At 30.7% G+C, this 16782-nt stretch overlaps 2 protein-coding genes across 8 annotated transcripts; both read right to left on the bottom strand.

The window, feature by feature from the left end:
* Positions 1 to 31: 31 nt before the first annotated feature.
* Positions 32 to 6958, bottom strand: LOC130678239 (dipeptidase 1-like). 4 transcript variants are annotated; one of them, XM_057485347.1, is made up of 10 exons: positions 6809 to 6958; positions 5498 to 5630; positions 4561 to 4723; positions 4200 to 4483; positions 4067 to 4124; positions 2867 to 3043; positions 2408 to 2498; positions 1005 to 1080; positions 673 to 939; positions 32 to 597 (listed from the first exon to the last, which is right to left on the bottom strand). In XM_057485347.1, the coding sequence occupies exons 2-10, from the start codon at positions 5623 to 5625 to the stop codon at positions 579 to 581; spliced, it is 1263 nt and encodes a 420-aa protein (XP_057341330.1). In that variant the 5' UTR covers positions 5626 to 5630; positions 6809 to 6958; the 3' UTR covers positions 32 to 578. The 4 variants fall into 4 exon arrangements, with proteins under 4 accessions (XP_057341330.1, XP_057341328.1, XP_057341329.1 ...); XM_057485345.1 differs by lacking the exon at positions 6809 to 6958 and adding an exon at positions 6663 to 6711; XM_057485346.1 differs by lacking the exon at positions 6809 to 6958 and adding an exon at positions 6326 to 6505.
* A 1765-nt stretch (positions 6959 to 8723) lies between these two features.
* LOC130678237 (3'-5' RNA helicase YTHDC2-like) lies at positions 8724 to 16396 on the bottom strand. Of its 4 annotated transcripts, none has more exons than XM_057485342.1 (5): positions 16125 to 16340; positions 15823 to 16041; positions 14085 to 14278; positions 10162 to 13217; positions 8724 to 9334 (listed from the first exon to the last, which is right to left on the bottom strand). In XM_057485342.1, exons 2-5 carry the CDS (start codon positions 16017 to 16019, stop codon positions 9320 to 9322), a joined length of 3462 nt encoding a protein of 1153 aa, XP_057341325.1. In that variant the 5' UTR covers positions 16020 to 16041; positions 16125 to 16340; the 3' UTR covers positions 8724 to 9319. The 4 variants fall into 4 exon arrangements, with proteins under 4 accessions (XP_057341325.1, XP_057341324.1, XP_057341323.1 ...); XM_057485341.1 differs by lacking the exon at positions 16125 to 16340 and adding an exon at positions 16377 to 16396 and having other exon boundaries at positions 8725 to 9334; positions 10162 to 13220; XM_057485340.1 differs by having other exon boundaries at positions 8725 to 9334; positions 10162 to 13220; positions 16173 to 16340.
* Positions 16397 to 16782: the final 386 nt, after the last annotated feature.

The following is a 16782-nucleotide window of genomic DNA, read 5'->3' as shown; positions in this document are numbered from 1 at the left end:
AGGGAATAGTAAGAAAGAATATAATAATAAATCCATTGGCAAAGATGTATAATTAACATAAGTAACTAAATATCTGAACACTTGAGTAATTTCATTTTCTGAGTTTAAATTAAATAATTAAAAGTATAAAGAAATTTTAAATTAAATCTACGATACACTAGATCACTAACAAAACGTAACAATCGTCATGAGGAAGCGCGACAGTAATCAAAATCATAATGCGAATTTAAATTCGCGTGCTCATACTTCCACTTTCTCAATTTGACCTTCCGGTTTTGAATTGTCAGTAATGATCTTCGTGATTGCGCAAATTATTATTCAATTTAAATTCAATCATCTGGCACGAGATCATTGGAAAAATACTGACGATCTTATCAAGGATTTATATTTTATTATCAAATATATTTACGCTTTTACTTTTTTTTATTTTATTTTAACTGCTTTGTTACGGAAAACTACTGAGTCAGTTACCGACAAATAAACGTCAAAAAAAATTTTGTAATGTTTTTTTTTAAATTTTTTATTGACAACTTTTTTTAAAATACACGTAACAAATATCTATAAATATTAGAAAATGTTTATGGAACTTTTTTCCACCTGAAATTAAAAATTTATAATTAATGACATTGAATTTATTCATAATTTAAGCAAAAAAAAAAAAAAGATATTAACTCATTTGCAGTTTGACAAGCTCCCGGAGTTAATCTTTCATTTTTTTGCGCGATTTCCAAGTCATGGACATCGATTATCATATCGCTTGGTAGTTGAGATTTTAATGAATCACGAATTTTTTCGACGTCTTCGAACACCCGAATTAAATTTCTTCCCGCGAGTTTTTCTAAATCTAACCGTGTCCAAGTTGGCGCGTCTTCTTTGGGCTCATAGAGTCTGTCAAATAATTCTGGATACTTGGACACGTCTTCTAAACCTTTTGGGGTCCTTTGGAAAAAATGAATTTAAATAAAAAGAAATTAAGTAATAAATTAATGTCGTAAATTATTTACTCATCGACTCCGTCAAAATCACTTCCAATACCCACGTGGTCAACTCCAATCAAATTTCTTATATGGTTTATGTGTGCTAAATAAATAAATATATATATATATATATATAAATTAGTATATTTCTTAATAAGGTAAGAAACCCAGTACCCAATCAAGGAACTAGTACCCGATCACTCATGTATTTGTATATCTATATTTACTAAATTTTAATAAATATAGATATTAGGGTGCTTCGTTTCCGGCGAAAGTATTTTTTTCGTTGCTCATCAAGCAAAATATTGTTTTTTATGCTGAAACAAAAATTCCTGCCAAGTTTGAGCTCTTAATTCCAATTTGAAGTACATTCCATTTGATTTCAAAGATTTCCCATTTAAAATACATGTAAATTAAATTACTTTTTTTTTAACTTTCTAATACTCAGCTGCATTTTATGATATCGACGCGGTTTTAGTCGCAAATTTTAGGGCATTTGATGTTCTTCAAAAGTGCTCATAGTTACTTAACTGTAATTCCAGCTGTTTTACTAGTGTCCGTTGCGGAAGTTATTTTTCCTATGAAATTGACCTTTATTGGCTTGCGGAGTGTAAACCAATGAAACTACACTAAAAATGCTAATAGAAATTTTATAGAGAATTTTATTCCCTTCAAAAAAAGTCCTATGAGTCAAGTCGCTAAAGTTCATAGTTTCCGAGTTATAGTAATTTTAATAATTTGAAAAATAAAATATCAATTGTAATTGTTTTTTTTAAATATTTTATTTTTCAAATTATTAAAATTACTATAACTCGGAAACTATGGACTTTAGCGACTTGACTCATAGGACTTTTTTTGAAGGGAATAAAATTCTCTATAAAATTTCTATTAGCATTTTTAGTGTAGTTTCATTGGTTTACACTCCGCAAGCCAATAAAGGTCAATTTCATAGGAAAAATAACTTCCGCAACGGACACTAGTAAAACAGCTGGAATTACAGTTAAGTAACTATGAGCACTTTTGAAGAACATCAAATGCCCTAAAATTTGCGACTAAAACCGCGTCGATATCATAAAATGCAGCTGAGTATTAGAAAGTTAAAAAAAAAGTAATTTAATTTACATGTATTTTAAATGGGAAATCTTTGAAATCAAATGGAATGTACTTCAAATTGGAATTAAGAGCTCAAACTTGGCAGGAATTTTTGTTTCAGCATAAAAAACAATATTTTGCTTGATGAGCAACGAAAAAAATACTTTCGCCGGAAACGAAGCACCCTAATAGATATACAAATATACGGAGTGATCGCGACTCTGAAAAAGCCTTTAGAACTTTAGAACTGAGTTTTTCAGAGAAAATTCCGAAAAATTTCCACCAGAGCGGGTTCTAGGTCTTTTACTTTATCTTATTTTAAAAATATATTTATTTACCTACGACATCATCGATTGTTGTCTCTTTAGATCGGTTACAATTAACAAATAAATTATAAAAATTAACCATAACAACTCCGTTGTTTTTTTTCTACAAAATAAAGTTTTCAATAATTAATTCAAAATTATAGTCGTCCCGATGAAAGCTTGGGACTTTTTCCCACCGCGGTTTCTTCTCAGATCACATGTAATTGTTGGCCGAAGCTGACAAACATGTGGTCTGATGCTTTCTTTTTTACTGGCCTAGGTATGTAATATACTATTTAAAAAAAGACTGAACTATTTTTCTGCTCGACGAAGCCGGAAAGTTGCAACTTCGTTCAGGGCAGCGGCCCGAAAGCTGCCACTTTCCGGCCAGAGGGCAGAAAAATTAATTGTGAAAGAAAGTTTTTAGTATGAAGAAGTTTTTATATGAAGTATAACAATAAATGTTAAACTATTGTCAACTTTAAAACTTACAACTAAATGAAGAACATCGTCTGGTACATTACGAAAGTGATTACATATTTCAAATGCCGATGAGTGGGAAAAAATAATTGGAGCTTGTGTTACTGCTAAAACATTTCGCATAACGTTATGAGAAACATGAGATAAATCTATCATAATACCTAATCTGTTCATTTCTTTAATAACTTCCTAAAAAACAAAAAAATTTATCTTTACTGTCATTAATACCCTCGCAGATTTGAATCACGGTGGAAACACCGTGGAAGTGTAAACACCGTGGATCCACCGTGGTTACACGGTGTATTTGTTCCATTTCACCACCGGGTATACACAGTGTATCCACGGTGATTACGCGGTGTATCCACCGTGATTCCACGGTGGCTTTGTACTATTTCACCACCGTGGTTCCACGGTGTATCCACCGCGTAATCACAGTGGTCAAGCCATCGTGGAATCACGGTGGATACACCGCGTAATCACAGTGGTAAAATGGAACAAACCCACCGTGTTTCCACCGTGATTTAAATCTGCGAGGGTATTATTATTATTGTTTATTAAAGAAAGTAAATAATATATTTTTCTCCCCTCCGGGCGAAAAGCGTCAACTTTTCTCCCGCTGTGCGAAACGAAGTTGCCGCTTTCCGCCTCCGTCGAGGAGGAAAATAGTATTGACACCTCGGGCAGTAAGTAAGAAAGCCTCAGATCACATGTTTGTTGATGACATGTGATCTGAGACATTTCTTACTTTACTTCCCTAGGTGTAAAATATACTATAATAAGAAAATAAATTATATCCGCGAGTCAATAATTGATTAAATAATTTGTGCATAAAAATGCTGCAAATTACGATAAATTGTCGTATGTTTAACCATAATTCACTTAGAATGTCGCTAATTACTGGATATTGCCGTAAATTTGCCCTAAAGATACCGTAGTTTAGGTAAATTACGACCAAATTCGGTTAATTACCGTAATCTAGATCCGCCAGGGGTTTTTATATTTCGTCAATAACTCAAAATATATTTGTCAAAATATTTAAGTATATTTTCACAAGTATTTTTTTTTAGTACTGATATAAAAAACCTGTAATCGGGATAACTTTTTTTTTAACAAAATTAATTTTTAACTCTGACGGAAAATTATTCAGTCAATTATTTTTGAGTTCACTGTAAATATTTATTTCCTTATAAAATAAAAAAATATTTTTCATACTTGTCCAAATAATGTGAGATTGTAAACAGAAGAATTATTGACAGTTGACGCATCAGCCCTAAAAAATTAAATTTAAAAAAATAAAAATTTTTATTACTGATTTACAATAACAATAATTATTATTGTTACTGACCATGGGGTATTACAAGTGTGTGTAAGTGTTATGTAACGCACTCCAAGTTCATGATAAAGTCTCAAAACAGCAAGACTTGAATCAATAGCATGCCCACTTTCAATGCCAATCATCGATGCTATTTTACCATTTTTCCATACCCTCTCAATATCCCCAGCATCCGTAACAAATTCTAATTTAGATGGATATTTATTAATCAATCTTTTAATTACATCAATTTGTCTTAATGTTAATTGAACAGCATCTTTGTATTGTGATTCACAAGACGTGTAAGCCACCCAAAACTTGAATAAATTTTTATCATAAATATTAATTATCATTTAATTTACTTAAATTTTTAATAAATATGTAAAGTACTCACTTGACCACCAACTTTACCAGCAGATAAACGAGGAAGATCGGTGTAACAAGTATTGCATGATTTAATACCCATTAGTGGATCATTTCTAAGATCAGTATCGAAATTTAATGCACTTAAATTATTAGCTAATTTATTATAAATATTCCATGGCAAATCATTGTGTCTGTAATTTATTATTATTTTTATAGTAAATATTTTTATTTAATATTTTGATGGCCCTAATTCTCAAACGTTGTAACCCACAAAAAATAAACCTGAGACGCTTGGCCGCGCACTGTATTGAGAGCGCTTAGCGGCCGGCGTGCGGTGATAAATAAATTCATATTGTTTAAACTAATCGCGAGCAGTGAAATTTTCTTTCGGGATCTTAAACTTTAATAAATAACGCATGTAAACCCATGAAAAATAACTTCATTTGTTGACTGGGAAGTCAATGAAATTTTCATTTGTTTACTTAAAAGTTAATTAACAATAGGATAATAAACAAAGAATTTTAAGACATTGATATTTTTATAAAATATAGATATTTCACAGTAAATCCTGAAAATTTCATTAATTTATCTTTAACGGTTGTGTCGGTATCTATTTTTTAATTAAAAGTACTCAAAATTTCATTGTAAAAAAAATTGTTGTTAAAATGAAAATTTTGAAAAATCGTTTGAGGGACTAATTTTTCATGTGACTACATAAGAAAAAAATACATAGACTTAATTTTCATGATCAAGTGGAAAATGGGGGGGGGGGTCCACTTGACGTGATCTTACTCGTATACTAATATGGGAATGGTTCCCATATTGTACAGTAACAGACTTTTATACTCCAGGGTAATTAATGAACCAATTGTAGTAAAAATGTAAAATGACCTCAAGTATGCAGATGGGTTAACTACGTTCGAGAAATAGAGCATCGATTTATGATATAATTTTTAATTATTTACCCGTCAATTAATGGCGCGAAATTTAATACATCACTACCCTTAAATGGAGTTGTACTTAATCCTACTGATAATCCAATTACTAAAATAAAAAATCCCAATCCAAATATTCCTACACTAATATAAACCATTTTTTCTGTTTTGAAAAAAAAAATAATTGATTATTGAACAGAAATTTAAATTATAAATTATTTTTAAATTTGACTAGAGTTACATTTTTTACAAATCGTAAAATTTAAATGTTTGGAAAACGTAATCGAGGATAGAAAAACATCAACTTGGGAATGTTAGAACAGTATATATCTAGGTAAAAACGAAAAAAAAAATTTTTTTGACATATGCCCTTTTGGAGTTAAGAAAAAAAGTTATTAAAGCCAAAAGGGCGTATCATTTTTTTTTTTTTTCATTCATTATTAATTCTTAGCGAAAAAAAAAATTAAAAGAATGGTAAAATAGATGACTTTACAACTCAATCTATTGGAAAAAATATTTATTTAAATGAAAAAAACATTCCCAAGTTGATTGAAAAAAAAAAAATTGCATACGCCCTTTTGGTTCTACAGAGCCAAGGGGTGGATATTTTGAGATACACCCTTTCGGCATTAGTAACGCGAATTATTAAATTCACGACCTCGGTTTAAAATTTTTAAACAATAAATCTCATAAACTATAAAGAAAATTTAAAAAAATGGGGTTCAAAATTCCACTACAGATATAATTTACACTCCATTTAAATAAAATTACTAAACCGCCAAAAATTCAAATTCAAATTTTTTCCATCTAAACTCAATTGATCTAAACTATAATTGATTAACAAAATATTATATATACTCATTATTTAATTATTTTTGAATAATTTGTCGTGAACTTTTTAAATTTCATTCAATTTATAACAAACTTTAATAAATAAAAATTATGACTGAACATCAAAAATTTTGTCACTTGAAAAAAATTTATTTTCACACAAAAAAAAATATGAAATGACATTTAAATGATAACTATACACGAACTAAAATGAAAATAATAATAAAGTATTTTATATATCTTGATAAATAGTGATGCAAGTCACTTGAGTGATCTAACAAATCGCACTTAATTCTCACGATTGTCGGTATTATTAAAAAACGAACACTCAACAAAGTATTCTATCAACATTCAAATGTCTTACGTTTATTATTCGAAATTTCCTGACATAATCTCATAAATAATTAAGATTTGATATAAATATATAACATAAATCTCTTGAGTAATTGATGATAAAATTATCAAATTTAAATATGTATGTAATGAAATAAAATAAATTGTAAAACTTACAAATTCAAATAAATAATTCAGTATGAAAAATAAAATAATGGATTTATAAAATTTATCTGAGTGTTACTGGACACAACCGTTATCTAACAGCCGCGTATTTATTATGTTGAATTACTCTATCTATCTCTTGTTGTATTATTATATTATCAACTTGTGAACTAATTTATGACAATTGATTTATCTTGTCTACATGCTTGAATTATCTATTAAATTCAATCGCATTTATAAAGTTTATTTAAATATTCAAATTAAAAGATTTATCAGTTTATTTAAATAACGTGCTACGATTAAATTACGACTTTCAAATTTAAATATTGTTGGTAATCCTAATTAAGGAAAGGGGGAGGGGGTAAAACAGGGTACCCGTTAAATTAAAAAAAGTATCTGATTATTTTTCGATCAATCCATCTGTTGAAGTTTGGAGCTTGAACTCAAATTTTTAGTAAATTTTGAAATTTTTTTACTTTTCCGACGAAACTATCAGAGTTGTCACAAAATGTCATAGAATCTTTTTTGTAGAGAATTTTATTCCCTACAAATTACTTCTGACAAAGTTTTTTCAAATTCCGCATTGTTTTCTAGTTATTTCCATTTTAATGTCAAGCTAGTGAAATTGATCAGAACACTACTTTTTTAAAGAGCTTAAGGTTAAAATGGAAATAACTAGACAGTTATGCGGAATTTGAAAAAATTTTATCAGAGGTAATTTGTAGGGGATAAAATTTTCTACAAAAAAGATCTTATGACATTTTGTGAGAAGTCTGATAGTTTCGCTGAAAAAGTCAAAAGATCTCGAAATTTACTGTAAATTTGACTTCAAGCTCCAAAAACTTCAACAGATGGATTGATCGAGAAATGATGATTTTATACACGAAGGTTGAAAAGCCCTAATTTCTCTTTTTGGTGTGTAATATACTATTTATGAGATTAAATAGTTGACGAAGTCAATATCAACTTATTAAAAATTTATACTTCTTTAGATCTTCAAGTCATTGTCCATTTCGTGGTAATAAAAATAATGTTATCACTGAGAATACGCTGATAGCCGCCATAACCGCAAGTTAACTTCAAGCTGCAGCCAGAATTTGAAGTCAACTTAACAGCAAAAGTTGGAGAGGAGAAAGTTGCGGTTAAGTTGACAGCAGATTGTCTGTAACTTGAATCAAATTTTCACTTCAAATTAACGGCAAGTTTTTCTGTAAAATTACATTCAGTTTACGGCCGCCGATTAACATCAACTTGCACGCAAGTATTATCTAGCTAAGCTAAAAATGAACAGTTCAAGAAAACTTGTTTACTTGATTTCTAATACCTACACAAAAAAAATATACTAAACTGTAGTGTAATATTTATTATTTTAATAAAAATTATTTCAATCTGCTCATAAATTTCTACAGACAAAGTATTTTTACTGCAAAAAAAAAAAAAATTTTCTTGGCACCATCTAAGGAAATACTTAAATACTTGAATTAAAAATTTATTAGTGTGAATATAATTTTTTTCTTTCGTAGATTTGAATTCAAATAAATTATTTAAAAATATTGAAATACATAAAATCATCTACACTAATATTTTAAAACCAGTAAGAGTAAAAATGATAATTCACCAACTGTAATTACGATTCTACGACTACGATTTCCGTGAACCCGCGATAAAACTGGTTGGATTAAATAAATTAATTTATGGATATTATAATTTAAAAGATTTATAAATTTTGTTTTAATAAAAAAATAATAAATTTAACTGAACAAATTTATTTATTTAAATACAATAAATACAATTATTTATCATGTACACTAATTTTTTTTTTATTCCTTAAGTACATATGAACAATTTTTTTTTAATTAAAAAAAAGAATTCAATAACAATTTTAATTGACAAAAAATAACAATACAATTTTGACTTTTGTTCAGTACAAGAAAAATTAAAAGCTAGACAAATTAACAAAAAAAAAAAAAACGGTGGAATTGTTGATCGACTGTCCAAAAATAACAATAATAATAAAAATGTTAGATATTAAGGACACGCAGTCTTGAGATGCTACAAATTACTACAGCATATAAATTTCAAAATAAAAAAAAATAATGACTATGCAGATTAATTCTACTTTTCTTAAATTATTAAATTACTCCAAATAATTAACATTGAAGTATAAAATATTTAATAGAATTAATCTCTTATAAAAAAAATATAAATATTGACTGCAAATAAAAGTAGTAATAAATCTTCAGACATTGCAATAAAAAGATAAGCTTCTAAATTACCTCTTTTATCAAACTTATATTGTATAATACTGCAATTTATAATCATTAATTATTATTATTAGTAAGACTGAGTATTCAAATCAGTAACTTAAAGTTCCGTGTACGTATGTAATTTAATTACAAACTACTGTTTTCAAAATATATTCATTTGTAAAAAGTAATGAAAAAAAAAAATAATAATTTTAACTATCACGAGCAGAAGTAGATGTACATCGAGTATAAAAGAGTAGATTTATCTATTTTTTTATTAATTCAGGAATTTCTGCAACAATATAATAAAAAATTGTTTGATTATTTATTAAATAAAAAATTAGGGATGTGCGAATTGGCAGGGAAATTAAATTGAATAATTCGTCTATCCTAAAAAAGTTGGTGTTATGTCGGTTCCGTAACAAATTTCCCTCGGACTAAATAACCTCGACAAAATAACCCTGACAAAATGGTGTAACGACTAAATATTTGACCCTAATATTTTGTCATTAGATCTTTTGTCGTCAGATATTTTAAATTAGATATTTTGAATTAGTTATTTAGTCATGTAATCGACAAAATAACCTAGAACAAAATAACCTCGTAACAAAATAACCTGGAAAAAAATAACCTTCAAATACGAATTTTATCGTTATAGATTTATGTGAATTTTTTCAGGTTATTTTATAACAAAGATTTCTTTTCAGGTTATTTTGTTACGAGGTTATTTTGTTCTAGGTTATTTTGTCGGGGTCACTGCTTATAGTCGTCATGGTAACGGTTGCTAAGGGTATTGTTGCCATAGCAATGGTTGTTATGGAGACTGTTGTCATGGCAACGGTTGCTATGGGGATGGTTAGTTATAGCAATAGTTGATATGAGGACAGTTGGTCATACTAGTGGCTACTAAGTACAATAAGCATCCATGATAAATATTTTTAATAACAACTTTTTCAGAAGGGAAGCGTGAAAGATAGTTATTAAAACATTACAAGAGATAAGAAATAATAAATTATTTTAATCAAGAGTTAATATTCATTAGATCGGATACAAGTAATTGTAAGTTAAAATTATTAGCACATCCCTAATAGATTTAAAAAAATATTAACCAAAACTTACGTCATCTTCATCAGTTCTACGAGCGTTAGCAGGATAGTAGTCAACAATAAGCGGTCTAGGACGCTGACCAATTCCCGTTGGTTGTTGGAGATCGCAAGCGTGTTCTTCGTTGCTGATGATCGAGACGATAGTTTTTATCACCAACTCATCTAGCTGTGTCATATTTTTGTTAGGCGTTTTCATTCTTCTTAAGAACAACGCGTTCCACTTTTGCCTCAAATAAAGAACCAGCTTGGCAGTATCATAGTCGACTTTCAATGCGATCCAATCGTCGAGCCTCAAAATAGTCATTCCTTCGCGGCTGTCTTCAGCCTCTGAGTCCGACTCACTCTCAGGTACAGTTTCCGTGTCATAAATAAGGTCCATAGGCAGGCGCGCTGGTCCGCTGAACAGCGCGATTGTCACCGGATTGACTAGAGTAACAGTTTTTACATGACAGAATCTACCCGAGCGGCTCATTTCTTCATAAACCAGCCAATCAGAGGGTAATCCCGTGACTCCAGTGGCGTGTGATTGCGCAGAAGTTGTTCTCGCAGACTTTGAAAAATCTCTCAGAGTAGAGGATGGATGTAAAAATACTTTAGATTCTTTCTGTGTTCTCAATTGTCCATACTCGCGGTCAACTCTTATCAAGTTCGGGTACAATCCAGCAGTTAACGCTGCTTTAACAACAGCCCAATTTTCAGAATTAAGATTTATATCACGTATATCACCAGTACCTCGTGCACGAACAAAACCCGAGGCACGTAATTGTCCCAACATTTGTGTTCTCATACCAACAATCATTTCCATAACAGCTGATGATATAAAATTTTTTTCACAGAACTGACGTTCCCAGCCACTGGCGCGGGCTTGTTGCCAGGCTTGGAATGCACGCAGTACTGCCATATGATCGCTGTATGTATCAGCTGAAAATTTTTTACGTACCGCTGTCGCAGCCCGCTTCTGACACGGCTGGTTCGGCAGCACAAACGGATCTTTGTAAGCAAGACTGCAGACTATCGTCAAAATTGGATCCAAACATTTGAGTACCACCGCGTAGAGCAGCATTTTACCAAGACGTGGCTCGACCGGTAGATCCAGAAGATGGGTTCCAAGTTCAGTGAGATCTTCCCATGCGTCTAAAGCGTCAATGGACTTGAGCAACTGGACGGCATTGCGCGTTATCATGTTGGAAGGTGGCTCCAGTGCCCTTTCAAGGAATTCAGCAATCGGAGTGTTACCCGGAGCCAAATGTTTTGTAAACAGACACAATTCTTGTAGCGGCAGACGGAGAATCTCGGGTGTCTGGTATGCCTGCATGCTGTTGTAGCGAATTGTTGAGTAAAGACGGTAGCAAATACCATTCTGACATCTTCCGGCCCGTCCTTTCCGTTGTTTAGCGCAGGCCTGTGATATCCAGTTTGATTTGAGAGTACACACGTTACTTATTGCGTCGAATGACTTTTCTTTAACTTTTCCTGAGTCTATTACGTAGACCACGTCGTCAATAGTGATACTAGTCTCAGCGATGTTTGTCGCGAGAATTATTTTACGTGTCCCCGGTGGACAAGGTCGGAACAGACGTTTCTGGTCGCTCATCTGCATGTTTGAATGTAAAACAAATAAAGTTATTCGTAAGCCTGCGGACAAACGTTTTTCTTCGGTCGTTATTTTTTCCCGCATCGTCACGATGTCGTCGTAGCCGGGTAAAAATACGAGGATCGACCCACCGGGCATTGAAGTATGAATATGAAGAATAAGAAGCAGCAGGAGATTGTAATCGACATTGTCGTCATTAAATGTATTGTGATAAATATCAAGGATTAATTTTTCTTCTTCAGTCAGCGGAGCGTCTTGTCCAGTGTCCCGTTCATCGAGACTGTAGTCATAAGTTTTCATATAAGCTTCTATTAGTTCCGCGCACTCGACTTGGTTCATTTTACGCGCCCAGTCTAATGCAGTCCACTCATTACTTGCGCGTATTGTCAAATTCGCACCGAGATTCAATAATTGTTCGGTTGTGTTGATGGACCCACGTCCTGCGGCAACCATCAGCGGAGTGACCCGCGTTATCGAGTGCTGGTAATCAACAGAAATATTTTCCGACAAAATTAAGTGGAGTAACTGAGTAAAATTGTCTTCTCCACCACTGAGCCATGCATCGGAAATACTCTTGTCCATTTCTTCAGCCAGCCAAGGCTCTAGTTCTATTTTCTCAGACACTTGCTCGCTTTGCTGACCTAAGATAGGCGAGGGCATCACACCCTTGTTATTGAAAAGACGGCCACCGGTCTGCTGAGGCGGACACTGAGTCCACGACTCCAGTATTTTACGCTGATCTTTTTTGTGTATCAACTCCTTACGCTTGGCCGTCATTTCTTTGGTCATATAACCGGTTATTTTTAAAACATCTTGCAAGTAATATGTGTCGACATCAAAACTCCTACCGCTAATATTTATCACAGTGCATTGATTGAAATATTTAACAAATATATTTGTGTCCATTGTCGCGCTCATAAGTACAAGTTTAAGTGATCGGTATTTAACTAAAGCATCTTTTAAAGCTATGAGCAAAAAATCACAGAATCTATCACGTTCGTGTACTTCGTCGACAATAATATGAGTTACTGTAGCCAGCGCTGAATCACCACCCATCAGTGTCCGCAATAAAACACCGTTTGTACAGTAAGTTAATAGTGTTCTAGGCGCGACACGACTTTCCAAACGTATTTGGTAACCAAATGTCTGGCCGATTTTCTCATCACGCTCGTAAGCAACGCGCTCAGCAATTGATACTGCAGACAAACGCCGTGGTTGCGTACAAATAATCCGACATACTTGATTGCGCTGCTGACAATTTTCTAATATATATTGCGGTACTTGTGTTGTTTTACCGGAACCAGTTTCCCCTGCTATTATTACTACTTGGCTTGATGACAGAGCGTCGATTATTTTATCGCGGGAGTTGTAAACTGGTAAACTTTTACGGAAATTGATAAGCTCTTGGTTTGTACGAAGTTGAGGTACTTGAGGGATGCTGTTGTTTAAACGTCCCATTGCTTTTGCGTTTACAACTACTGTAATAAATTTATGAACATTTATATAGTTGCTAAATACACTAGCTCAAAAGAGTTTGGCCTCTCAGAAAAAGGTATTTTGTAAAAGTTTTAATAAATGAAATGACTTCATAGTAATTTTAATTATTTACGAGCAACCTACAAAAGTATGTACCTGAACATCGGAACGTTTTTCGCGCAACGGAAAGGAAAATTTTATAATAAAAAATCTAATGGATAATTAGATTCCAGAAATTTTTTTCATATAGATGCTGATGTCAGCAAAAAATCCTAGGCCGGCCCCAACCTCTGGAACTACCTCTCAAGCAGTTAAATTACATCATTTTTTTCATTTTCGTTGCGCGAAAAACGTTCCGATCTTCAGATATATACAAAAGTACCGAATTTCTGATGCTACTTTCTGATTAATTCTGATAAAAATATTTATGGGAATGTAAACTGATGATATTTATAAAACTTAGTTATGAAATTTTAAATTAAGAGGTCTTAAGTTTATTGAAATTTCTGTTACGGGGTGGCTACAAAGAAATGATTTAAAAATTCCCTAACATTTCCCGGTTTTCCAGTAAAGTTTTACACATTTTTCCCTGATTCAGAAATTTTATTCGTATCTTTGCATCTGTGCATTATTATTATTTGTATCTGTGCACTATTGAGAAATTTAACTGTCGCAATTAAATTCCCGGATACTTTTGGAAACTCCCTGACATTTCCATGATATTTTCCGTTTGCATAAAATTCCCTGATAACTCCGGACATCCCCGGTTTTCCCGATTTGTGGCCACCCTGTGTTACTCCGAAAACTGGGACATGTTCGGAAAAATCCGAGTGATTATTAAAGGGCTAAAAAAAATGATATTTTACCTTCATTGTCAATGGTACGTTCACGTTCAGTTGGCGGCAATAAATCTTGACGTTCTTTGCTGTTGATTGGAAATTTTTGTATCAAATTTAATATTCCTTGTTTTGATGTTTTTTGAATTCTCAACACTGGATCTGACTGTATTATTGTTGAACCCTCTCTTTTATATACTGTCAGAAAACGATTTGCTCCTTTTCTATAATAAAAAATGTTTTATTAAACTGATTGTCCAAATGATACTGAAAGTGTATTTTTTTAAAAATACACTTGTAGTGTTTTCAATTTTCTACATGCACATATTTTTAGTTTTTAGAAAAAATTTTAAAAAATTACATATCAAAAACTTGAAAGAATTATTTTTGTGCGTTACCTAAAACCTGTACTTACAGGTAACTTATTCAGGGGAAGAATTATCATTTTTGCGGGCAAAATGGGGTACCCCCGAAAAATGGTGAAAAAAAAAATTTCTGCATATTAAATAAAATTTGAATAAATTAAATTTTTTTGTAAGTAATTTACATAAAGAAAAGTTACATTTTACACAATTATTGGATACAAAATAAGAAAAAAAAAAATTTATTGGTTTTTATCATAAACTGGAATCAACTACCTTCTGATGTCATTGCACTAAGTACATACCAAGAATTTAGATCAGCGTGTTACTCACTATTCTATGATATTGATAATGTATAAATGAAGATTTATGATTTATGATTATTGTTATTATCTTCTATAATATTTGCAAAATTTGTATAGGTTTAATAATAATAATAATTAATAATAAATAATGATATATATATATTTATATATATTTAATATATGATATATGTATATATAATATAATTTATTATAACATAATATAATACGAATTATGTATGTATTATTATTATTATTTGTATACTTTGTATTTGCGGCCCTTAGGGGACATAAGTCTCAGGATCGATAAAATTAATAAATAAAATAAAATAAAATAAAACAAAAGCTACTAACATTTTTCGACTGATACTCGATTTTTGAAAAAGTTTAACAAAAAATATTCAAAATAATGCTCAGTTATATTTACAAAAGTGATTTTGGAATGTTTAAAAAACATTTTAAATATAAAATTTCTTTTTATAAAATTTTGGGGGTACCCCGTTTTGCCTACTCTACCCCGTGCCCCTATAAAAATTAAAAAGTTTTCTGATGTCTGTTACTTTTAGCATCAAGTTGTCCACAAGAAAAAATATTACAATAATTTGTATTTATAATTTAAAGATTAAGAATATTGTCATCATAGAGATAAAGAGAAAGTTTTTTTTTAAATTATCAACTTGACTTTTAACCACCAAGATATCTTGGTACTCCACATACGTAAGCAGCACATCAACAAAAATAATTTCTGTTATTAAAGAAATTATTTTTGACATCGAAAAAAAAATACCATTTCTTCATCATGAATGTGAATGTAGCGAATATGAGAAAAATTTGAAATAAAAAATAAACGAATTAAATAATTAAAAATATGAAAATTAAAAAAAATACACACTGATTTTGAAATTCTATGAATGCGCATTTTTTAAATTTTCTTAAATTTAAATTTAATTCACTTATTTCAAAATTTTTTAAATTGACAACTGTCATTTACACTGACACTCATTCATTATCATAATTAATTATAATGACAATATCAATTATCTTGACATATTTATCAACATGACTGAATAATTGACAGTAAAAATAATAATTGACAATAATTACCCGCGACTTTTAGATTTAAGACCCAATTCTTGTACTAAACTATGAATGTAAGCTCTTTCTTCAGCAGTATATGATGATGGAAATTCAAGTTCTTTCAAATCTGGAGATTCCATCAATTTTTTGACACACAAATTCACAGCAATACGTGTGTCTTCACCTATCACCGGTTTCCAATGATTGTTTTTACGTCTCGGCATTTTTTATCAGTTATTTGAAAATCTGTTAACCAAAAAAGTCTATAAATTATTTACTTGTCTATAAACTTATGATTAATAATAAGTATTAAATAATAATGTAGTTACCTAACCAAAGAAAATAAAAATATTTAAATTTAAACAGAGTATACTAACAAGATAAATGTAATGTTTGTTTTGAAAAATTATTCTTTAATAGAAGGCAAAAAAATATATTAAAAAATGTAAGGTAGACATTACAATAGCCGTTGAAATTTAAGCATTTCGTGGAATTTTTAACTGATATATTTACTGGGAAACTGTTTTAGTTGAGTTCAATTAATAACAATGATAATAATAATAAACCAAAAAAATATTTACTCAGTTGTCTTCCAACAGAGGTTCTGTTATCTTGTTCTCGATGAGTGTGAATGTAGCAGACATGAGACAAGACAATTTATAAATTTTAAATAAATAAATAAAGCAGCTGCAGCGTTGCGCATTTCGGAATGCACCCTTATTAATTATTCTTATTACTTGCGCGGTAAATTTAAATATTTGAAAAATAAATTATTAGAAATTGGAGAAATAAACTAAAATTGTACGTCAAAATAAAATGGCGGCAGAATATGATAGAAAAATATTTAAAAAATTTAAAAACCTGACACAAAGTATTTTTGAATGAGTGTGAATGTAGCAGACATCAGAAAAATTTAAAATTCTTAAATAAATACAGTAAATAATTAAAAAAATAAAATTTATAAAAAATGCACTTATTAAGGAAGAT

The sequence above is a fragment of the Microplitis mediator genome, chromosome 1 (assembly GCF_029852145.1).
Source record: "Microplitis mediator isolate UGA2020A chromosome 1, iyMicMedi2.1, whole genome shotgun sequence".
NCBI classification, from domain to species: Eukaryota; Metazoa; Arthropoda; class Insecta; order Hymenoptera; family Braconidae; genus Microplitis; species Microplitis mediator.
This window is presented reverse-complemented; position numbering and strand designations above follow the sequence as displayed.

Excerpts from the sequence above, each read along its gene's own strand:
- LOC130678239 (XM_057485343.1), bottom strand. The coding sequence starts at position 6,097 with ATGCCGAAAGGGTGTATCTCAAAATATCCACCCCTTGGCTCTGTAGAA. Across the intron at positions 3,044-4,066 it reads ATCTCACATTATTTGGACAA|GAAGTTATTAAAGAAATGAA; the intron begins GTATGAAAAATA and ends TTTGTTTTTTAG. Across the intron at positions 940-1,004 it reads GATTTTGACGGAGTCGATGA|GACCCCAAAAGGTTTAGAAG; the intron begins GTAAATAATTTA and ends TTTTTTCCAAAG.
- LOC130678237 (XM_057485341.1), bottom strand. The coding sequence starts at position 16,019 with ATGCCGAGACGTAAAAACAATCATTGGAAACCGGTGATAGGTGAAGAC. Across the intron at positions 14,279-15,822 it reads CTTAAATCTAAAAGTCGCGG|AAAAGGAGCAAATCGTTTTC; the intron begins GTAATTATTGTC and ends TTTTTATTATAG. Across the intron at positions 13,221-14,084 it reads ACGTACCATTGACAATGAAG|TAGTTGTAAACGCAAAAGCA; the intron begins GTAAAATATCAT and ends AATTTATTACAG.